We start from the raw sequence: 24,356 nt of genomic DNA on the forward strand, positions 1-24,356 counted from the left end.
GCAAAAGAGGTAGCTGCACACACGCAGCAAGACCAAATCCTTAAACAAGTGGTGAACTGTGTTCTAAAGGGATGGCAAAATGATATTGTTAAACCTGAATTGTGTGATTTTAAAAACAAAAGGCTTGAATTATCATATGTAAAAGGTTGTTTGCTGTGGGGGGATAGAGTGATCATCCCCAAACGCCTAAGGGAAAAGGTACTCAGAATGTTACACGTGGGCCATCCTGGGATTGTCAGGATGAAGAGCCTAGCAAGGGGGCATTTATGGTGGCCAGGGCTAGATGCTGATATTGAAAGTTGGGTTTCAAAGTGTGATCCGTGCCAAGAGTCAAGGCCCAGTCCCCCCAAAACAACTCCGGCTGAGTGGGAACAGCCTGCTGGTCCTTGGTCTAGGATCCACATTGATTTTGCTGGCCCAGTGGGGTCTCAGTACTTTCTAATAGTGGTTGATGCCTTCTCCAAATGGTTGGAAATAATAGCAATGAACAACATAACCACAAGTGCCACTATCAAGGTATTGAGCAGACTGTTTGCATCCCATGGTTGCCCTGATCTCTTAGTGTCTGACAATGGGCCACAGCTAACAGCCAGGCAATTCGAATTATTCCTAGATGGCCTAGGGGTCAGGCATGCCCTCATCTCGCCTTACTCGCCCTGGGCTAACGGGTTGGCAGAACGTTACGTAAGGGTGGCAAAGGAGGCATTGCACAGGTCAGGCCCTGGGGATGTGCAACAGAACTTGGACCAATTCTTATTAACCCAGCACATTACCCCTAACTCGCACACACATGTAAGCCCTGCAGAGTTATTGATGGGAAGAAAGTTGAGGTCACCATTAGACAGGTTAAATCCAAGGTTCTGTGTTAATAATAACCAAATGTGTATGAAACCAGAAAGAGAAATGTATTTGGGACAAAATGTATATGTAAAATGTTTTGATGGAAATGTAAACTGGATGAAGGGAATTATTGTTAAGCAAAACGCACCCAAGACTTATGTTGTTAAACTGGAGGATGGTCGTTTGTGGAAACGACACATAGACCACATTCGGAAACGAACTGAAAATCAATTGCAACAAACCGCTGACTTGGACTCTCCCCCCTCAACAGACTTTAGTACATTGCCCGAACTAATAAACACGCAAAGAGACTTATCGGGCCAGGGGGAACCATCCAGCGACGCCGAGCCATCCTCGTCCTCCGAAGCCTTCGTTGGGCCCGCCAGGCCAAGTCCGCCGCACCGGGAGAGCAGCGGCGAGCCATCCTCCACAGTCAGTGGCGAAGGAGAAATTGGACTGCGCAGGTCAGCGCGAGAGCCTCGGAGGCCTCACCGATTGGACGACTTCGTCACATGGCTTTCTTGATGGATGAGTCCAACTATGAGGGGAGGGGTGTTGTATCCTGGAATGGCTACCTTGTAACGCTGTAAATAGTTTGTTCCTCTTTTCCAGCGCTGTCTGAGCCCAAGCAGGAAGTCGCTCCTGATTGGCTCAGACGCGGCCGGCTCTAGCTTTGGCGGGAACCGCAAAAGTATAAAAGAAGCGGTTTTCTCCCGGCAGAGCCAGTCGGTACTCGCTGAATTGTCACTTTACCTTGCTGAGCTGTCACTTGTTCTCTGAGCTGAATAAAAGTACCGATTGCTCAAAACCCTGTCTCTGGGTCTACTTCAATAAGCATGTTCTAATATAATTCAAATCTACTAATCTGTATAATTTTTTGTAGCTGGGTTACATATTGTGAATGAATAGCTTGTATCGGGAACAATATAAATTGGGAAGGTAGTAATAAATACTAAAATGTGTTCTGGACTTTATTACTTCCTGGATTAAGCCATTAAATGGTCTCATTTCTCATTTATTTAGCCCTCAGTCCAGCTGTTTTGGCACTTACTGTTTCAATAGAAAAGAATATATATAGCCCAGGATTGAACTGAGGAGTGATGATGCTACCTAGTTGGGTAATGAAACATTTGCTAGCAAACAATTAAGTTCAGAGATTATTAAGGGTTTAATTTTACTGTAAATAAACATTTTAATTGAAAATTCTAGGATAGACTTGTCTCATAGGATGAAAGGAGAGTGACAGCAAGAATCTTTTCATTCTGCATTATTCAGATACTATTAAATTATGTTCACTTGATTGAATATATGACTCATTGATTTCTTTGTAAAATATATTTATATATAGTTTCAAGCCAGGACTGAGTGTCATGAACATTTTTTGACTCTGATTTGACTGTGTGACTTCCGTATCCCAGGACAATAATGTTGTAAACAGAGTCTCCCAATCTGTTCTCACAGTGGTTGACCAATTTAAGGAATTAATATCCTAGCAAATGACTTTCAAAGGCAGCCATATTGTCAACAAAGCTAATAGCCATTGATTCTCATGCCTTTTATGAATTAATCCAACCTGTTTTTGAAACCAGCTAAATTAATGGTCAACATTACTTATAGCATGTCTCTTCAGATTCACCTGTTGGTAGAATTTTGAGTGGGGATGTCTGAAAGAATTTATAGAGGCTTCTATGAAACAGTTCCAGTGCTGAAACTTATGAAATGTTTGCACTTAGATGAAGTTTATGAGAAGACTTTGTACTTTATTCATCTCCAAATATACAGGATCATAGTCAACAACATCCCTCATATTAATTATATATCAGCCACTTATAATGTATGAAGATCATAATTCATCTACCTTCCTGGAAAATTCCTCTTAGAACATTCTCAGGCTCTGCAGAATTTCAGTCAGTTAGATCCTTTTCTAATTTATTTTTACAATTTTAATTCAGTACCTACACTACATATTATATAATGTTGGTCTCAACAAGGACTGTCTACATTCCATGAAATCTGTTTTCTAGACTTTTGTCCAAGGCAATAGAACTAGAGCCTTTGGTATAAAAAATATTATTTGCTATTGCCCTCAGTTTCTTAACATGGCTAGAATATAATAATTCTTAAACTCCTGTAAACTGTTTTGAGCATTAAACATCTGCTTGAGAATCCATATTAACTGAAAAATTATATCAGTGTTTCTTGAGGGAAAAATAAATCTGGTTTTTTTAAAGAATAATTTTTATTGAACCTTTTTAAATTTAAAAATAACAATTGCCCATTGCTAAACCCAGGTTCCAGTTTACTAACTTTTGTTAGATGTGTAACCAATGTTTTTAAAAACTTGTTTGATTAATAATTTCTTGGAAGTGGGCAATTTAGCCTAATAATTTACTTCATTTCGTTCTTTCCTTTTTTAAAACAAAAAAATAGGCTTTGGCTCATCTTCATTTAATAGAATACATAGGAGAACAAACAGCTTTGCTGATAAAGGTATAGTTTACAGTCCTTTTTTTTTAATTGAGAAAGAATAAGTTATATTTTTATATTTATGGTATTAAATTAATTATGTTCTGCTGTCAGAGATACAGTCCTAGATTCAAAGGCAAGCCATGCGGTGAAGTCCTGGGGTTTTTCTCTTAGATGAATTGTTAGAAGATGGAACTTGAGAATCAGGATATTTTTTTAAAATAAAAGCTCCAATACTGGATCTGGATATTAATATTCTCAAACTACTGTTACCATCAGGAAAGAGAATCAAACCCTTGGTTGTAAGAGCCTCTTCCAATAATTGGACCTGTGAATATATTTCATGCAGAAAACAATCACGAGTGTTTAAAAACTTATGAAAAATAATTCACAAAGTAGCTGTAACTGTACACAACAGCTGTAAACAGCAATTTATAAGAAAAAAATATGGTAATTTTCCTTCTTTACCAATCATAATGATTCCCTTGAAGAGTGGCTGATTTTTATTTTTTGAGAGAGAAGTCAGATAGCCACAATTATAAATTAAGCCCTCAGCCACAGGCTCTTCCCCCCTTCTGATTTTGATATTCCAAGAACAGCTATGCAGCTTATTTGTAATCTCAGAGCATTTTTTTAAAAAAATAAAGTGTTTAAGTATATATATATATATACATTATATAACTAGCCATTAGGTTGGCTGATTAATTATATCTTTATTAATATATATTAATTATATATTATATCTTTTGAGCCACGTTGGCGCAGTGTTAGAGCATAGTACTGTAGGCTACCTCTGCTGCTTGCCGGCTGCCTGAAATTTGGCAATTCAAATCTCATCACGCTCAAAATTTCCATCCTTCCAAGATGGATAAAATGAGCACCAAATTGCTGGGGTCAATATGCTGACTTTTTAAACCCCTTAGAAAGGGCTGTAATGCATTGTGAAGTGGTATATAAGTGTAAGTGCTATTGCTATAAGTGGAAAAAGGCTCCTGGAAATTTGGGACTAATTTTTTGCCCCCCAAAACTATTTGGCATATAGCTGGAACGCATAATATAATTTCTATGCAATTTTATATTTCTGTGTCTTTTTCTTATTTCTATGAAACAGATAATTGTGCTATATTTATTTGAATTTAAGTTTTTAAAACAAACATTTAAAAAAATGACTTCTGCTTCCCTGCTCAAAGACGTAATAAAGTTGACCTACCTAACATTGAGTTATATACAAATCTGCAGAATTTTAACATGAGTTATAGCAGGATAAATCAATGACAATCTTATTTGCAAAATAATTGCTTTCATGAAAAAGGCCGTCTATTTAATCCTTCCTTTCTCTCCTGCCTGTCTGCCAGGTGGTCCCTGAAGAGCAACGCTTGACAGTTGCTATTATTTTAATTCTGTGGGTCTCTGCATTGGCATCATCTCTAATTGACAATATTCCATTCACTGCTACAATGGTAAGTCTTATGTCTTTGCATCCTTCTATTAGGGATACAGTGTGTAGAGTAACTGCATGTCACTAGATGTTTAGGTCACTATACATTTTCCTTTGGTACATTCAGATGTTAATTTATTAAAATAATTTCCACCGTTCCCATTACTTTATTGCCAAGGGGACTCTTACATTAATGCTCTGAGATGTGAAAGTTACCATAGCAATTCCCATACTTCATTTAAAAAAAATCTAATAGTTAAAAAAAATAAAATGAGATTAGTCTGACAAGATTTCTATTTAGCAAATCCATGCTAATAAACCCATCACTCTGTGTTTTTTTAAGTGCTTAAAGATGAAGCTATGGTATGTTTATTTGATCTAGAATTTTTCAGATATTGATAACCCTTTGGGTTCTTTTATTTTTCCTTTTTGAGGATAGCCATAGAATTGGCATGTGTATTCTTAAAGGAAAGACTCCCCATCACACATTATTATTATTATTATTATTATTATTATTATTATTATTATTATTAATTAGATTTGTATGCCGCCCCTCTCCGAAGACTCGGGGCGGCTCACAACAGTAATAAAAACAATATAGTAGTGGAACAAATCTAATATTAAAAAACATATAAAACCCTATCATTATTTAAAAAACCAAACAGCACATTCGTACCAAACATAAAACAAAGTATAAAAAAGCCTGGGGGAAAGGTGTCTCAACTCCCCCATGCCTGGTGGTATAAGTGAGTCTTGAGTAGTTTACAAAAGACAAGGAGGGTGGGGCCAGTTCTAATCCCCGGGGGGAGTTGGTTCCAGAGGGCCGGGGCCGCCACAGAGAAGGCTCTTCCCCTGGGGCCTGCCAAATGACATTGTTTAGTCGAAGGGTCCTGGAGAAGGCCAACATGAGGTGAGAAGAGTGAAATGACCAATGGTGACTTTTACATTCTGGAACACCTTGACCCCCCTCTCTCTTTTTTTTAAAATGACAGAACCATTGAGAGATTCTACCTTCAGAGTGTTATTTGGGAAAACCTTATTTTCTACACATTTATTTCAATAAACTGCTATTACAGTATATTCTGCCAACTGTGAGCCATCTGTTAAGATTTTTCAGTTTTATTACTATGACCTAGAAAATGTTATATTAAATCAGCTATAACAATAATGATGAAATTTCTTGTATGTCTACTCCTAGCCAGAATATTAATATCTTTTTACAAAAAATTAAAATTGTTATTTCCAACACTGTACAATGTAGGGCCTCCATTGATTCTGTCTTTTGTGAGGCAGAAATAAGAGATAAAACTCAAAAGGGATAAGGGATGTGTGTGTTGTTATCTAGAATGCAAAATACACTGTAGAACATCTTCACATCAAGTCCATAATCTGTGACTGAAGAAAACTGCTACACATACACACAAACTCATCCGCAAAGATTCAATTAATACATTTCTTAAAAAAAATATTTGAATGTGATATTTTCTCATCTTGTCTAACATATGTAGTCAAAACCATATATGTTAGACAAAACTAAATATGTTAGGCTAAAATAAAAAATAAAGGGTGCCCTTCCCTTGTACCCTTTTATATATATTTCATGATTTAATCAAATCTCCATTGACAATGTCAGTTTGCTAAGTTGCATAAAAGTATTAATTTCTTCCAAAGTCTATATTTACCAAAACTTAAAACGTAACAACCTAATTTAAGTTGTCAAACTTTCTCTTTATGCAAAAAATATCAGCTATGATTGTTTTTCCTTGTGGTATTGTAGATACTCAGTGAGGTTCAAAATAATAGTGGGTTGTAAATCCCATCACTACCAGTTCGCTTGTCTGTGCATTGTGCTTGAGATGCTTCTTCATATGCACCCACCAAGCGGGTGGGCGGAACCTCCCGCCGCCTCTACCAGTTCGCCGAATAGGCCGAACCTGGAGCAGCCCACCACTGATTCAAAATACTTCTCACATTGTCCTTTAACTGCCTTTTTGGCAAAAATTGAGATTGATCAATCTTTGGATACTTTGTGTGCTTTTATGGTTTTGGTAGGATTACTTTTAAAAGCTCCTGTGGTCCTGAAGGGAAATACTAGAGTAGCTTTTGCCTTTATGCTAATTTCCGTACATAAAGTACTTAGATGAAGGGTCCTTACATGAGGACTCACCTCATCTCAGGATAATTGTACCAAGTACTTTTAAAAGAAGTTAGAAATTAAGTTTCTTGTTTTCAATGTAACAGATGATCATATTTAATCTTAATCTTTTTGTTTGTCTTACTATTTATTATTATAATGTACCTTTTGTAGATTCCTGTACTTCTCAATCTAAGTCAAGATCCTGAGGTTAACTTACCTGTAAAACCACTGATCTTTGCATTAGCCATGGGTGCCTGTCTTGGAGGTAAGCAATGATAGTAATAGTTTGAAGAAATACAGGGTGCGTTGCAAAAGTAATGCAATAATTTTTTTAAAAAGTAATTTACTGATCAGATTTGCATAAACACTTAAAATTCTTCAAAGTACTGTCCTTGGGCCTCTACACAAAAAACACGCCTTGCCACAATGTGCTACAAGTCTGCGAGTTCCTGGCCAAACACCAGGTGCTAACGCTGCACCCTCCCCCCAATAGTCCTGACACCGCCCCAGCAGTCTTCTTTTTGTTCCCAGCCCTGAAAGGAACCCGTTTTTCGTCCATAGAAGTGATCCAATCAGCCGTGACGAAGACCTTGCGAGAGGTCACCGAAGACGCCTTCCAGGGTCATGGCAGAGTCGTTGGAAAAAAATGTGTAGAGGCTCAAGGACAGTACTTTGAAGGATTTTAAGTGTTTGTGCAAATCTGTTCAATAAATTACTTTTAAAAAAATAATTGCATTACTTTTGGAACGCACCCTGTATATATTATCAGTGAGTGCTAAAGCAACACACTAAATTTAGGGTTGTGATTTTTAATTTCTCTGTCAGATTAAACTCTTTTGTAGTTAACTAAAATGTGATCCATAACTAATCGAATTGAACATTTAAAAATATTCATTTTTTATAATATATTCTGTTAGCACATGCAATCGGTATTTTTATATCCTCAAAGAAATAGAAAGTGGGACTGAAATTGACTTCATGCTTGATTTCACTGGTCTGGCCAATGATGGTATTAGTGATGGTATTAATGACAGTATCATCCTACAATTAACATCTGTATTGGCCACTTTCATCATGATGTTGTAGATAATATACTCAAGTGTTGAAAACCATTGCAATATACTCAAGTGTTGAAAACCATTGCATTAGTTCTGCTTCTGAAGAGTATAATCTGGAACATTTGCCTCTTGAGTGCAGATAGTCCCTTAGGTAGTATCTACTAACCTATGGCTGTCTTCTCCTATTTCAATCTCGCGTGCCTTAACTTTCTCAGATGTAACACAGCAGTTATTACAAGCAACTACTGTATTATTTCAGTATTCTTAACTGGGTAATTGTCATCAGCATCACCCCTAATATCTTTTCTGTTCAAAATTGCCTGGGGCCCAATTGACTGGATAGTCACAATGTTTTACTTCCTTGCATTCATTGCCATAGTACAGAGTTATTTCTCAGTCATCTTATGACACATATAGTAAATGAATGTTCTTGTCTACTAGGAACTGCTAGACATCATTACTAGCACTGTCCTTGTTCAAACACTATACTTTATCCAGCTGTCATAATTATATGTATTAAAGTGGTTTTGACCATGTATCATTACCATCATTGGAACAGTCATCGGCAGTGTCTTTTTCAGCACTGGAACCAGGTCTATCCACTTTTGAGGTGGTTATAGATATGGTTGTAGTTTTGATTCATTGACCAGAACATTGGTCTTATGTTTATGGCATTTATGATCCAGTGCCATAAAGTGAAACCAAGCAAAATTTACCTCTGCACTCCATTCTTTAAAAAATTGGACTAGTACATCGTGAGACTACTGATTATATGCATCCTGCAAACTGGAACAATATCCCCTCCCCCCCCCCAATTCTCCTAATTTCACCAATGTGTTTTTAGATTTCTTTTTTGGGAAGAGAAAGAAACTCTGTTGTGAGAATGAAGAAGATGTTTTCCAAGCTGGTCCTAGAGATCAGTGATACTTGTAACAAACTACAAGGACAAAAATGATGATGATCTTGATGCTGCATTCTCATATTGCATTATAATATTTAATAAAAATATCTAAATTGTGGGACATGCATATTCCTCCATTTTCATCGATCTCTAAAATAGGATCTAATCAGGACTCAGTCAGACATTTTCATCCAAGGAAACCAGTCCATGGAATCTAGTATTTCAAAAGCACAAGGTTTTATGTCTCTCTGCTAATACTTTACTCTGATGCTAAGATCTGCAGAAAAGAAAGGAACTTGCAGCTTAAGTAGACTAAAACCAATTTGTAAAGAGCCAGAAGTTAGCTCAATAATTGATTGCTTATCAAAGGGAGCTGATAATGATTTTGAAGCTTTGCAGCATCAGAATTGAACAAAATCATGGCTACAGAACCTAAGCTGTAGTTGGTAGGAAGTAAAGAGAACTTAAATATTTAAGCAAATTGAAGCCTTGATGAAACAATCAGCTTAATAACCTATTCTTGATATTGATAATCTCTTATTCACAGTATTGGTTAGAATGCAATAATTCTGCCAACTGCTAGCAGTTTTGATCCTGACTGGCTCAAGGTTGACTCAGCCTTCTATCCTTCCGAGGTCCGTAAAATGAGGACCCAAATTGTTGTGGGCAATAGGCTAACTCTGTAAACTGCTTAAGCAATATATAAGTCTAAGTGTTATTTTTCCTGCTATAAAGTGAATCTAAACACTTGGAACTATTTATTTAGTTTTATTTCATGTTTCTAGACCACCCATTTCTCTTCAGGAAGGCTTGTTTTTATCTTTGTAACCCTGGTACCAAACTTTTTATTGGAACTTGCTATTTTTGTGTGGTGCTTGACACCTTGATAAAAGATCATGGATATGTCTACAGCTTTGATTATAAGTGAATTGACATATGATATCTCTTTTAATATGATTCCAGATATTTGTTAGGCTGTTTAAAGTGGCCACTTTCCAGAAAAAAGACTTTTTGGTTGTTGTTGACTCATCAAGTCTGCTTTACCATACATAGGGTAGCACTCAAATTTGTCAGTTTCTTGCAGAAGATAGATTGGTTATTTTTGTGTGTGTGCAAAATAATCTTAAATTTTGTGAGTATCTAAAAATTATTCATATGGAAGACTTTTGTAATGGAATGGAACAGATCCTATTTTTTCTTGGTTATCTAGAGATTGCTCTTTCTTCATGCATATTTTCTAAAGAATTAAAGTTTCCTTTTGGGATTTTAGTCTGAAAAAATTTCAGTTGCTTCTTTAAGCATTTATCTAGCTGCTATCTTCATATTTTGAGATAGTTAATATTTCCCCCATTTTTTGCATCCTGTTGTGAGCAATTTTAGAAAGATACATTGATATCTAAATGGTGTTTACTAAAGATAAAAGATGAACAGATGGCAACATTATAGACCAGATACCATGTTATAAATATGTAGGAAGAATGTTTCAGCAACTTGGCCTTGGGGCAAAAAAAAAGCTTGCTATTGATAACACTCTGATAAGTGAAGTGGTTATTTTCAACTTTTTCAGTGTGAATTTAGATATTCTAATAGATATCAAATCTTTGTTGCTTAAAATTGGAGCTAATTGCTTCATGGGCCTCAGAACCAAGTTTCTGATTAATTTGAAAACAGTTTGACCAGACTTCCTTCAGGCTGTCTTCTCAACAGCATTACTGTACTATGATTGGAAGCAGCCTAATTAAGGTTGAAGCCAAGGCCTGGATTTTACTGATTAATTTTAGCTTCAATTAAATTTCTTCCTAGTAGTTTTAGAACCTATCCCTGTGATTGACAATTTTCAATCTCCTTGGCACCGAAAACTAGAAACCAAATTGGCCCCATCTGGATTTTCTTTGAATGCCTTATTATCTATAGGTTTTTAAAAAGCTAAATGTATTATTTGATTAACAACTTTAGATAGTGAACATCAACATGATCTAGCAAAGCGATCAGTACCTCTGGAGAACTTTGAACCTTTTTCAACTAGCCTTCTATCTTTCACAACCCAACCACTTCAAGGAAACATAAGGTCTTTATTCTGGCTTCCTTATATTTTACTCTTGGAAGGTAAAATTAATAATATCCCTATGGGAGACTGGCTCTGCTTTTGTGATTCAGGAAAAGCTGAATCTCTGACGCATGTCTTATTGTGGTGACCATTTTGTTAAGATGTTTGATTGATTCATATCATTTCTATTTTTGACTCATAGACCGGGCAGCTCTGGCATATTTTACATTTCCTTTTTATTATTTCTCTTAACCTAGACATTTTTTTTCTTTTTGAGTCTAGTAAATTACACTTGTAAAAATGGGTTAATAGCAAATTATTCAAGTACTAAAATTATTAAGATTTTCCCAATTTTTTTTTACTATTTCACTTACTTTGCTATCTTACTTGGGATTGATCAATGACCATAATAACATATTGATTTATAAGAAAGACTTACTGAATTTCTTTCCTCTTTAGTCCCCTATTTTCTGTCTTTGGTACTGTACTGGTCTTGATATGTCAATTTACATTTTCCATTTTAGTGTTCTGACAGACTGCCTTTCTAATCTCTATTTTTCATTAGACATACACTAAATCTAATCTTTTACGCTGGAAGGTTCCAGAGTTGAAAATTGCATAGGGATATGAAAATTCTGTACGGAGTTATTTTATCTCAATTTCATTTATGGCAGAAATTAGTTCTCTCTATATTTGCTCAAAACATTCTTTGATATGTTTAATATTTAATAAGAAGTATTGATTCTGCCATTTTTGGGAAGAGTTAACCCTTTCTCTCATTTTCAAAATCCTGAAAAGGCATTCTGATCTTACTACTTTGTGAAAAAAATAGATGTAGTACTGACCCTTGTAAGGATCGCTGGAGCCTGGGTTCTCCTGGTCCTCTTCGTATGGCTGCCAGTCCACACCAGTGTTCCCTCTAATTTTTTGGGGGGGTGGGCGGAAAAGTATAGTGTCTGAGCGGCAGTCCCTTCGGGACTGGGTGGCACAGAAATAATAAACAAACAAATAAATAGATAGATAGAAAGATAGATAGATAGATAGAGAGAGAGAGAGAGAGAGAGACAGACAGACAGACAAACAGACAAACAAACAAACAAAAAACGCACCCTGTTTTGCCTCAGAGAATTTCAAAATAAAATACTGTACTGTGTGTCTATAACAGTGAGCTCATAATAGGGCAACTCTATCAATATCAAAATGCCACTTAAATAGTTGAGCTAGTTTCAAACTAGATTTTGATTTTCTTTCTCTCTTCCTTACTCCCATTCTTTTTCTTTCTCTTTTCCTTCCTCTCTTTTTTCTATCTGTTTCTCTTCCTCTCTCTCTCCTTCCCTCTCACTCTTTCCCTCTCGGCTTCTGGGCAGGTTTGGAAAACTCTGAGTTGATGATGATTTTTAAGTGAGCGATTGCTCACTGCTCAGCTTAGAGGGAACTATGGTCCACACTGTTCCCTCTTTGATGCACCTCTACTTCCGGTGCTGGAGTGGTGGTCAGTCTCCTCTCAGCAGGCAGGTAATGTAGTGGGGTGATTATTACTCCTTTCTACAGCAGGCAGGTCAGTTGAGCGGTGGTAATCAGGTGGCAGATTGGACCTTCTTCCTCTTTCTCTCTCTTCACTCGCTCTTGAACTGCTGGCTGGGCTCTCCTTCCATAGCTGCTTCTTCTTTATTATTTATTTTATTTAATAATAATAATAATAATAATAATAATAATAATAATAATAATTTATTAGATTTGTATGCCGCCCCTCTCCGAAGACTCGGGACGGCTCACAACAATAATAAAAAACAATATTATAGCAAAACAAATCTAATATTAAAAAAGAAGCATATAAAACCCTACCATATTTAAAAACCAAACAACACATACATACCAAACATAAAATATAAAAAGCCTGGGGGAAAGGTGTCACAACTCCCCCATGCCTGGCTGTATAGGTGGGTCTTGAGTAATTTATGAAAGACAAGGAGGGTGGGGGCAGCTGATTCCAGAGGGCCAGCCCCCCCACAGCTATCCTATCCCTTTAGAACTCCTTTTCCCTAGACATCCCTTCCTATCCTATCCTTACCTTTCTGCTTTTTTCTTTTTTCCAGCCAAGCCTCTCCTTCCTCCTCTTGCACTTCCCCCCTTCCTGCCAAATCTCCTTTTATTCCCTTCTTCCCGCTGCTACAGGGAGAATGATGAAGACAGAATAAAAAGATAATTGACTTCTGAGATACTACTTAAAAGGAATAAACATAAAGACCTTCAAAAGTAAAAATAAGACTTATAAGGCTTGCTTATTTGATCATGATTTCCCTCCCCCCAGCATCTTTAAATGGGTTTTTCTTGACTAGGACCAGCAGTAGGTTGTTCCCAGTTTGGCCCTGTTTGTCAAACCAGTAGCGGCGGAACCAGGAGGCTCTGCCCACCTGCCTGGGATGCTTCTGCGCATGCACAAAATTGTCACATGTGCATGCAAGCACACACACACAAACCAATAGCAACAGGATTTATAACCCACTCCCGACTGGGACTGAATAGCAATAGCATTTAGCAATAACACTTACACTTATATACTGCTTCACAGTGCTTTACAATCCTAAGTGGTTTACAGAGTCTGTGTATTTACCCCAACAATTTGGGTCCTCATTTTACCCACCTCAGAAGGATGGAAGGCTGAGTCAACCTTGAGACAGAGAGAATCAAGCTGCCAAATTGCTGGCAGCTGGCAGTCAGAAATAGCCTGTAGTACTACATTCTAAACACTGCACCACCATGGCTCTTCCTGTTGTTGAATATTGAGGCTTTAAACATTTGTTTATAGATATGATATGGAAGAAGCTATTTTTTCTGGTAAAACAACAGATTTAAATAATTTAAATAAATATTTATTTATTTTAAAGTAAATTGAAAAGTCATAAACTATTGTATTAAAATTGAAGGAAAGTGTGAAATTTGTGAAAGACTTTATATATATATATTATAGATAGAGATAGAGATAGAGATAGAGATAGAGATAGATAGATAGATAGATAGATAGATAGATTTATAGATAGATAGATAGATAGAGATTAGAGATAGAAATAGAGACAGCGAAGGGCTGGAATTTTTTTTACTAACACACTGTGGGTGTGGCTTATTGTGTGGGTGTGGCTTGATGGTCATGTGACTGGGTAAGAGTGACTTGCCAGCCATGTGTTCAGGTGGGAGTGGCTTGACAATCATGCATCCGGGATGGCTTAAAGGTCATGTGACTGGGTGGGAGTAGCTTACCAACCAAGATAAGTTTTCAAATAGGTGCTTAGACTTTATTTCAGTTGATTAAGTCACATTATTTCAATAGCCACAAACATGACAAATGATAGACAGCATTATTGAACTGTCTATAGTTCAATAATGAAGGTTCAGTATGATAACAGATTAGGCAAGTAGCTCAATTTTCTTTAATTGCTATAAAAGTTCAGTTCTAGATAATGATTAAAATGATTAAAGCACTTATGGGTAAAAACATACTATTTAATTATTTCCTATTTTAAAAGTAATTAAGGATCATACTAAGGTACTAGAGAAGGAAGGACAATAAAAAACCTAGTAAGTATTCAATAAATAGTGCATAAACTTACTACCCTGACTGCCCCCCCCCCCCCCCGTGGTGGCAGCAGCCCATAACTGGGTTTAGAGGTATAGATATACAGATATACAGATATAGATACACACATATATAATATACTGTACCTACATATCCTTTTCCCATATTTTTTCTTCCTTTCCCCTCATTTTTATTTTCTTCTTGTACTTTTTATGTTTCTTTTCTTTTTGTATTTTACCTTGTTTGCATTAGTTTTTATCTTTTATTTTTAAACTTCAATAAAAATTACTAAGAAGTCGTAACTTTGTAATTAAATTTAATCCCTCTGAAAATGTGTTCTGTTAGATAGATTGCATCTCATTGTTTAACTGGTGAGATTCAGTGTGTAGATTTATCTTTCATCAAATGTTACTAGTGAAGCAAGCAATTCCACAAAGGACCAGGGCTTATCTGAAATTTATAAAAACAATATTGAACTTATAGCTGTAATTTCTTTACTGTATCTTTATGCTGAAGCTGTAACAATGACAATTTGTGAGACTAAACCTAACTAAGAAGGGGATTTAAAGAGAGATATTAAAGAATTAAAAATAATGACTATTGTTGCCATATTATTTAGCCACCCCAATGGATTTCCTGTTAGAAACTTTCCTTTTCTGTTTTGGCCTCAATAAAAATCAGCACTGTGCTACATTTTTTAATGATGTTCAATGTCAGCAAAAAATAATTGCCATTTGTTAACATACTTTGACCTAGAAATGAAAGGATCAAGTGTCTCCATAGACAAAAAATGAAGGCAGCACTGTTTGTGTTGTGATAAATCTGTAGAACTGATGCAAATTACTCCAACAGTGGAAAATCGCTCACAGTGAATTTCTCCATCTTGTGCATTCAGCTTAATAGGGAATACTTCTATCTGACAGGTCTATGGGAAAAACTGGTATTCTTGGTCATTATTCCAACCTTTCAGAATAATTTCTTCTGAGGTTCAGACTGCCCCTACTTTGCTATTCTTCAGAAAGCTTTGAAAACTTGATTTGAATACTATTTCAGAGGAAATTTGCATTTGCTTGATTGTTAAAAACATACAAAGAGCCATGCTGAATGAGGTCAAAGCCCATCGGGTCCAGCATTCTGTGTCACAAGTGGCCTACCAATTATACATGGGGATTTTGAGCAGAAAGAGAAGGCAAAACTCTCCCTTTCCCTAGACCCCCAAGAAATGGTACCCAAGGGAATCTTGTCTGCCTCAACCAACATAGAGGCGGCAATTGGACATCCGTTTCAATAACCACCAATACACTTGGCATCCATGAATCTGTCTAATCCTGCCTTGAAGCTATCCAGGCTGACAGCTGTCACAACCTTTTCTGGAAGTGAATTCCATAAACCATTGACCCTCTGGGTGAAGAAATATTTCCCTTTATTTGTCCCTACTTTCTTACCTATGAGCTTTAGGGAGTGCCTCCTTGTCCTAGTATTGTGTGATAGAGAAAATAATTTTTCTCTATCCACCTTTTCTATTCTATGCATGATTTTATACACTTTGATCAAGTCACCTCTTTAATGCTTCCTTTCAAGGCTGAAGAGACCAAGGCATTGCAACCTGGTTTCAAAAGGGAGGTGCTCCATTTTCTTGATAATTTTTGTTGTCCTTTTTTGCACCTTTTCCAGTTCCTGCTTACATCTTTCTTGTGGGATAGAAGGTTATGATTTTTTTAAAAACAAAATAAAGCACTACGTTTGTATGGAATTGGTTTTGAACTATCATTGTTAGCACAAGTTATTTGTGGTATAGTATACCATTCCATTCCAAATGATAACAGCTGAACTGTTGAACTGTTTTCATTGTTAACACAAATCTTTTGGAATAGAATGGCATACAAGTAAATACTTCTCCCCTTAATTCCCTGAGCAAACATTGATTGGGCTGGTAATTCTAACTCAAGGCAACTTTCAACAATTGAGAACTGCTATTATACTTGATGGGGATCAGCTAATTTAGGGTTAAAGATACACACTTCCTATTCTTCTACATCAAACTGTTTTCACTATATTTATTGTACCTAGCCATTGAATTGTATTTTGCTTTTACCCCATGGGTGTTCTTTTTTCTAGTACTGAAATAGATACAATAGTATTAACAAACTCTCAAGAAATGTTTAGTACTTTTAAGTATTAAAGAAATCAGAAAAAGCAAGGATTTGATAATCTGGTGAACATGAATGTATCAAATTATTGTTATGGTTTTCTTGTTTGTTTATGTGCTATGTCCATATATAGACTCATGTAGACATTGATAATCTTGCTGTCTAATTAAGACAACTGTGACCAGGCACACCTGCCTTGTAGTGATATATAAATATACAAAAACAGGAAGAGCAGGCAAGGTCAGAAAGAGACATCTGCAAAATGTGGAAACCTGTGGAAACCACTGAAATATTTGGAAGGAAGGGGAGCTACTCAGGCAAGATTGATAAAAGTTCTGGAATTCTACAATACTCAGGAATAATTGTTTTCCCCTCTTTCACACCTCCCCCCTAGTCTAAAAGCAAACTTAAAAGTGAAATTAGCCCTCTAACCAAGTGAGCAAGTAGTGATAAATAGTGTTTGCAGTGTTCGGCATAATGAACCCGAACTTTTAAAAAAGTTTAGGTAAAATTGGGGTTTGGGTTCAGGTTTGGCTGAACGCCACAAAACACCGCTGCCCGGGAGGAGAGTGGGGAATCCCATCATGGGATTTCCCACCTCCTTTTGCTTGGGGCGCTGCAAGCAAAAGGAGGTGGGGAATCCCAGGAAGGAATTCCGGGGGCGGGGCTTTGATGTCACGGATACTACTTCCTGGCCAGCCAAAACGGGGAAGAAGGAGTCTCTGTGATATCAAAGCCCCACCCCCGGAAACCTTTCATGGGATATCCCGCCTCCTTTTGCTTGCAGCACCGCTGCGGCATCCTTTTCTGTAAAAATAAAAGGAAACAAAAGGAGGTGGGGAATTCCCCACCTCCTTGTTTATTTTTACAGAAAAGGAAACTGCAGCGGCTTCCTGCAAGCAAAATTTTGGGTTTGGGTTCAGCGAACTCACCTGAACTTCACCGCATAGTTCGGGTGAGTTCGCCAAACCCGAACTTCGTTGGGTTCGCCCAACACTAGTGATAAAGAATGCCATTTTGAATAAGGGAAGTAGACTTTTATGAAGCTGCGTGTAGGAGTATATGTTTGGGCAGTTTATTAAACTAAGGCCAGAAATAAGTGAAAACTATTTCATGGAAAAACAATGCAATAAGAAATATCACTGAAGTTTGGAGTGGAATAATGTGTGTTTCTGTGCCCGGAAAGTTCTGGTTCTTTTTTCACATTGAAAAATATGAAGTCAAATATAAGAAATAGGGTATAAGGGTACTTTCCTGCCTTTGATTGGTTAATACAACAAAATCTGCAGCTGTAGTCTCCATCCCCAGTCAAGTAAAGTCCATTTGATCAGTTAGTGGGTTTAGCAAATGATATCAGAGAAGTAAAATTAGAGAATAATTTCAAAACACTGGAAGAGAAATCCAAAGATTTCAACCTGGAGTGTATGAATGGGTGATTGAAGCCTGCACATATTAAAAGAAGTGAATTTGTGATTTTTTTGGGTGGGGGAATATAATAGAATTCAATCTAGGATTTAAGGATGATCCAAAATAAGTATCTTTTCCTTCTGTTCAGATATAGTTATGCTGAGTGTGAAAACTGAGATGAAATTAACATTTGAAGAGCAGTCTTTTGCTTCATTTTATAAGTCACGGTCATAGATCTTTGACAGCTTCCGCACCATTATATAATGACTTATTCACACATGCACACAAAATCCATGTTGACATTCTGAACTGCACAGACTTTTTTGTGCAAAACACCTAATATTTTTCTACTTCAATGAGTCTTTCAATTTCTTAAGTAAACATTGGAGAGAATGCTCTGAGGTGTCTTTTTTCTAGTTTGTAGAGGAAGAACACTCAGATTCTGCTCATTGACAAGAGAATGGAAAAACCAAACCAAATTGCATGTACAGTAATTGATTTTCGGTTACTGTTGGGACTAATCCTATTCTGAAACTGTCACAGACTTATCACAGTTATAGTTTGCCATGGATAATCCATTGCTTATCTCTGTTCACACACTGTTTCTCCATTTTAGAAAACATTGTCGCAGCTTCCCTCTCTTGGTTTATACTGTATTTTATGCCACAATTCCCAGATTTCCAGGGGTGTCTACAGGGACGGTGTCTAAAAGTTAAAATGATCACAACCACAAAGCCTCACTCTTTTTGCAGACACCTCTGTGAATTTATTATATTTCATGTTCTTCTCAAAATTATGGCATGCCCCTTAATTCAGATTAAATTTTGCTCAGTCTACTGCAATCTATTATAAAAAACCGAAATGACATCTAGCTATAACTCATCAGAATTTAGAGTTCGAATACTCTTATCTTTCACCAGTTTACAAAGGTATCGTTAACATAACATGGTCTGGAGGACAGAAGGGAAAGGGGGGACATGATCAAAACATTTAAATATGTTAAAGGGTTAAATAAGGTTCAGGAGGGAAGTGTTTTTAATAGGAAAGTGAACACAAGAACAAGGGGGCACAATCTGAGGTTATTTGAGGAAAAGATCAGAAGCAACGTGAGAAAATTTTATTTTACTGAAAGAGTAGTAGATGCTTGGAATAAACTTCCAGCAGATGTGGTTGGTAAATCTACAGTAACTGAATTTAAACATGCTTGGGATAAACATATATCCATCCTAAGATAAAACACAGGAAATAGTATAAGGGCAGACTAGATGGACCATGAAGTCTTTTTCTGCCGTCAATCTTCTATGTTTCTATATTGCTGCGATGTTGAACCGATGGCACATGTGCTCAAAGTTGCATGCAGAGTCATGTCACCTGGAATGTATAGCACTGCCTGTTCCTCTTCCAGGTTTCTGGCATGCATGCACACCTGACGATCAGCTGGCCTTTGTGCATGCGGCAGTGCCAGAAATCAGAAGAGCTGGTCTTCCATTTTCTAGCATGTGCATATTCTGTAGCTGATTGGTGCATGCGCATGTGCTGCAGCAATTAGAAGACTTGCTGGCTGGCACACATATGCACGCTGGAAACCGGAAGTACATTTTCTGATGTGCGCATGTTCTGTGGGCAGCTCGTCTTCCTGGTCATGGCCCAGCTGAGTGTGTGCATGCGCGAAGTGCATTTGGTGCTGAAAAGTTTTGCCATCTCTGATATGTTACATAGACATAGATTTTTAAAAAATTCTGTGAGTTTATATTTATGCTTTTTTGTTTTCAAGAGAAGATTCTTAACCCAAGAATGGAAGACATAAACATTGTAACCTGTTAAATTCAGTATTCTTCCATTTTTGTGGCAGAGAAGAAATTCCTGTTTTCCATGCATATGTGAACCCACATGTGTGTTTTTAGGTTTAAAAGTCATTGTATAAGATACAATAGGTATCTTATATTTTAAAGATACTTATTGTGTTACTGTTACATAACTTTCTGGGTAGATGATGGACCCCCCCCCCCCCCCCGTTTCCATTGTTCCACCTGTCAACAGTGATGTCTTTTCCGATGCTTTTCATTTTATCTTAATGTTACTTTTCTGAATTTGAAAGAAATAATCAGCAAATTGCTTTGAATGTGTCATCTTAACAACACAGTGCAATAGTTTTTCTTTCTCTCGCTGTCTCTTGTCTCATTCAAAATAGGAGCACAAAGGCAGGCTGCCTTTGAAAAGGTGCAACTGTTTATAGGCAGGGGAGTTATTGTTCTGTCAATTTCTTTTCAGGTGAATGTAAAATGATGACTCTCCTTTCTCATTTACATTTAGTCTATACATTGATCTGAGTGCCAAAATCCATAGATAAAGACTCCCCAAATATCTGCTGTGTTTTTTTTAACCTGTTACTTATTGAATTTCAGGTAATGGGACATTGATTGGAGCCTCTGCAAATGTTGTTTGTGCAGGCATTGCAGAACAGCATGGTTATGGCTTTTCTTTCATGGAATTTTTCAGGTAAGTTGTAAACCTGACACTCCTCTGGTATTGAATTTGATTGCATTTTAGAGATCATTCACTAATTTAAAAAATATCAAATGACGAAGAAGAAAGTCTCCATAATCAACAGCATAACAAAAAGGGTTAATTGAGTGAGTCTCCATCCCACTAACAAAAAATAATGAGCTTTGTTGATTATTCCTTAGCAAGTTTGTATTTAGAAACCCAGAAAATTGTCAGCAGAAAAAAGACCCAATGGTCCATCAAGTCTACCTTTTGAGTTTATGTGTGTGTTATGTGGTGAGGAGATGGCTGGGTTTAGCCTTAAGACTGAAGACATTGTTCTGAGCATCCAGGTCCAGCTGGGCAAACACACTGAACAAAACTCCATATCTCTCCAATCCCTGGGTACCTTGCTGCTTAATCACTTCCTAAGGCTGCAGTTGAAAGGTAGGACTAAGCATCTGTTTGCCCTGTTATCCCTATGTCACAGTTCTGTTTGTCATTTGCTTGTTGGGGAAGAATGACTGGCTTAATTCATTCCACAAATATGACACTAAATAGAAAGAACTTAGAGGGCCTTCAGGTTGAGGCCAGCTGAACACATTTGTCCCTTCTACTTGTCTTAATTTTCCCCATTACAGTGATCCCTCGATTTTCGCGATCTCAATCTTCGCGAAACGCTATATCGCGATTTTTCCACCCGATGACGTCACTCCTTTCCTTTCTCATCTTTCTTTCTCTCTCTCTCTTTCTCTATCTTGCTTCTTCCTCTCTCACACTCTCTTCCTCCCTCTCTCATCTCTTTCTTTCCTTCTCTCTCTTTCTCTATCTCTCCCCCTCTTGCTCTCGAGCGGCAAGCGAGCAGCCAGGCGGGCGGGTGAACGGGCAAGCGGCAAGAGAGCGGCTGGGTGGGCGGGTGAACGGGCAAGCGGCAAGCGATCTTGGGGTTTCCCCTTTGCCTGGGCGGCGGGAAGACCCAGGGAAGGTTCCTTCGGCCGCCCAGCAGCTGATCTGCTCCGCAGCGCGGCAGCAGCGAGGAGCCGAAGATGGGGTTTCCCCTTTGCCTGGGCAACGGGGAAACCCCATCTTCGGCTCCTCGCTGCTGCCGCGCTGCGGAGCAGATCAGCTGCTGGGCGGCCGAAGGAACCTTCCCTGGGTGCCGCCCGCTGCCCACGCAAACTCCACCATCTGCGCATGTGCGGCCATGAAAAAAAGGGCGCGCATGCGCAGATGGTGTTTTTACTTCCGCAACCCTACATCGCGAAAAATTGATTATCGCGAGGGGTCTTGGAACGGAACCCTCGCGATACTCGAGGGATCACTGTACTGGGACCAGCAGTAGACATTTGCCTGTTCTTTTCTTATTTATCTCCTTTTTGCCCCAACTGATTTTACACTTCAAAAATAATCACAAACATTCTCTCCCCTGCCCCCATTCTGAAATTCCTGGTTTTGATTTTTGTTTCCTGGAAGGCTCCCTTAATCATCCCTTTTCTCATTAACAAAATGACTGCCCATATATTAAGCAGAATACCTGGTTTATATTGATTTAGTGATGTGAGCTAGAGTAAAGTCATCACTTTGTTGATCCGAAAAAAGCAGAGTCTGAACTTGTGGAAAAACACCAGGAAGAAGGGGAAAAAAGAGCTATAGTGCCTCATCCTTGCCTTGCTTGGTGTAGATCTTTTATTGCTATTTGAGTGTGACTGAGAATGAGAAGAATGAAAACAAATTCAGAGGGATCCATCAATAGCTTTAGCTGCAAACAATAATTCAATACATCCAGATACTATCATTTGACAGCAAGCTGGAACATTGCAACAGTGGCACGATAGGATCTTGGCAATAAGTCAGCACATTTTATGCTACTATAGTTTTCAGGCAATTTAAGGGTGGGTGAGAGACACTATCAGTCTGAATCCAACCAGAGTTTTAAAAAATGTTATAATTCCTAAAAATAATAATAATATTGTTTTATCATACAATACAAATAAAATACCAGAGTGTAAAGAAAAGAAGAGAAAACAGACTGATAAACAACAGCATAAAATTGGTGCCAAAATAGGATATTTATTGATTTATTTTATTTATTTAATTGGATTTGTATGCCGCCCCTCTCTGAGAACTCAGGGTGGCTCACAGCATGTAGAAAAACAGAACAATAATATGAATCCAATTAATAATACATTAAAACAACCATTCAATTCAATTAAAATAAAACTTATCAAACCAATCATTCAACAACCATACTGAAAACATTCATTGGTCAGGGGGAAGAGGCAAAGATGAGTTTTTAAGGAGGAGGGTGGGGGCAATGTGAATCTCTGGGGGGAGCTGATTCCAGAGGGTCGGGCCCCCCACAGAGAAGGTTCTTCCCCTAGGTCCTGCCAGACGACATTGTTTGGTCGACGGGACCCTAAGAAGACCAACTCTGTGGGACCTCACTGGTCACTGGGATTCGTATGGCAGAAGTTGGTATTGGAGATTCAATTCAATTCAATTCAATTTATTAGATTTGTATGCCGCCCCTCTCCGAAGACTCGGGGAGATAGTCTGGTCCTATGCCATGTAGGGCTTTATAGGTCATAACCAACACTTTGAATTGTGCCCGGAAACAGATGGGTAGCCAATGCAGTCTGCAGAGTGATGGTGAGATGTGGGCATTTCTTGGAAGGCCCAAGACTGCTCACGCAACTGCATTTTGGATGAGTTGAAGTTTATGAACACTCTTCAAAGGTAGCCCCATGATTCATGATTGATTGGATAAAAAATGTATAATTATGTACATTATTAATATGTCTTAAGGTATATGCATTGATGTATATATGGAAACTTTTGAAAAAATATTTAAAAACTTCTATAAAAAAATACAAAACAGTAAAACAAAACAAAACAAAACCATACATTCAAACCTAACCCTCCCCCAAAAAATTGCACAAAAGGTGCAGTTTGTCCCACTTTGCCCCATTCTCTGCCATCCCCAAATTGCACCCCACTGCAAGCGCCTCTCAGCCTTTGTGTGGAGGGAAGTGAAGAAAAAACCGTCTTGTGAGTGTGAAGCAATTAACTTTCTGCCTGTGCGTAAAGTTTTTCTTTACTTGTGCAAGGGCTGGGAGTTGCTCCAAGGCTCTAATGTCTACCTCCCCTGCATCCCAGCCCTGCAGTGAGGGATGAGGTGATAATGTCAACAGCTTGGTCTCTCACCATGTTCAAGCAGAGCTTCGGCGGGGCTTGAATTTGCATACACTTTGGGAGAAGTGAGTCCCTCTGGGAAGGGAAGTGGGGAGCAGCTGCCTGGGAGGATTTGGCTGCCCTCCTTCACTCTCTGGCCACAGTGTAGCAGAAGGGTCAGGCACCCTGAAGCACTCCTGCGTTTCTGGGTCGACCTTAGATCCCACAAGGCAGCGGAAGCCAGAACACTGCCACAATCTGAGCTCCCTTTGGAGTGGGTTGCAAACAAGGTGCAAAGCGGCTCCCAAATGGAAAGTGGCACACCAAAAGCTGCCACTTCTTTGCAACAGCCAAGTTGCAACATCCTCGACTGTTGGAATAAGCAGCAGCTTTGGATGAATGTGCCCACTTCATTCTCTGGTCCCTCTCTTTCCCTTACTTGGATGCTACTGCCAGGATGCTGCCAGGGCAAGTGCAGGATGTGTGTGTGTTGGGGGGGGGCATGGACCATTTGGCACTGAGGTAGAAGCAGCCACGGTCAGTAATGTGCAGCCAAAAGTTTTACTGCCACATGGCGGGTGTGACTTATTTTGTGGGTGTGGCTTGAGTGTCATGTGACTGGGTAGGAGTGGCTTGCCAACCATGTGATCAGGTGGGAGTGGTTTGAACAATCATCATCGTTC

The 24,356-nt window shown here is 38.2% G+C and overlaps 1 protein-coding gene across 3 annotated transcripts in view; it reads left to right on the forward strand.

Moving 5' to 3' along the window:
• Positions 1–24,356, forward strand: part of OCA2 (OCA2 melanosomal transmembrane protein) — a 243,910-nt gene that overhangs the window by 179,622 nt on the left and 39,932 nt on the right. For all 3 annotated transcript variants that reach the window (XM_070750932.1, XM_070750931.1, XM_070750930.1), the window contains exons 20-23: positions 3,271–3,330; positions 4,662–4,766; positions 7,053–7,146; positions 20,424–20,517. In XM_070750932.1, the coding sequence (XP_070607033.1) occupies positions 3,271–3,330; positions 4,662–4,766; positions 7,053–7,146; positions 20,424–20,517 (353 nt within the window). The remainder of the gene's footprint in view (positions 1–3,270; positions 3,331–4,661; positions 4,767–7,052; positions 7,147–20,423; positions 20,518–24,356) is intronic.

The sequence above is a fragment of the Erythrolamprus reginae genome, chromosome 4, assembly GCF_031021105.1.
Source record: "Erythrolamprus reginae isolate rEryReg1 chromosome 4, rEryReg1.hap1, whole genome shotgun sequence".
Lineage (NCBI taxonomy): Eukaryota > Metazoa > Chordata > Lepidosauria > Squamata > Dipsadidae > Erythrolamprus > Erythrolamprus reginae.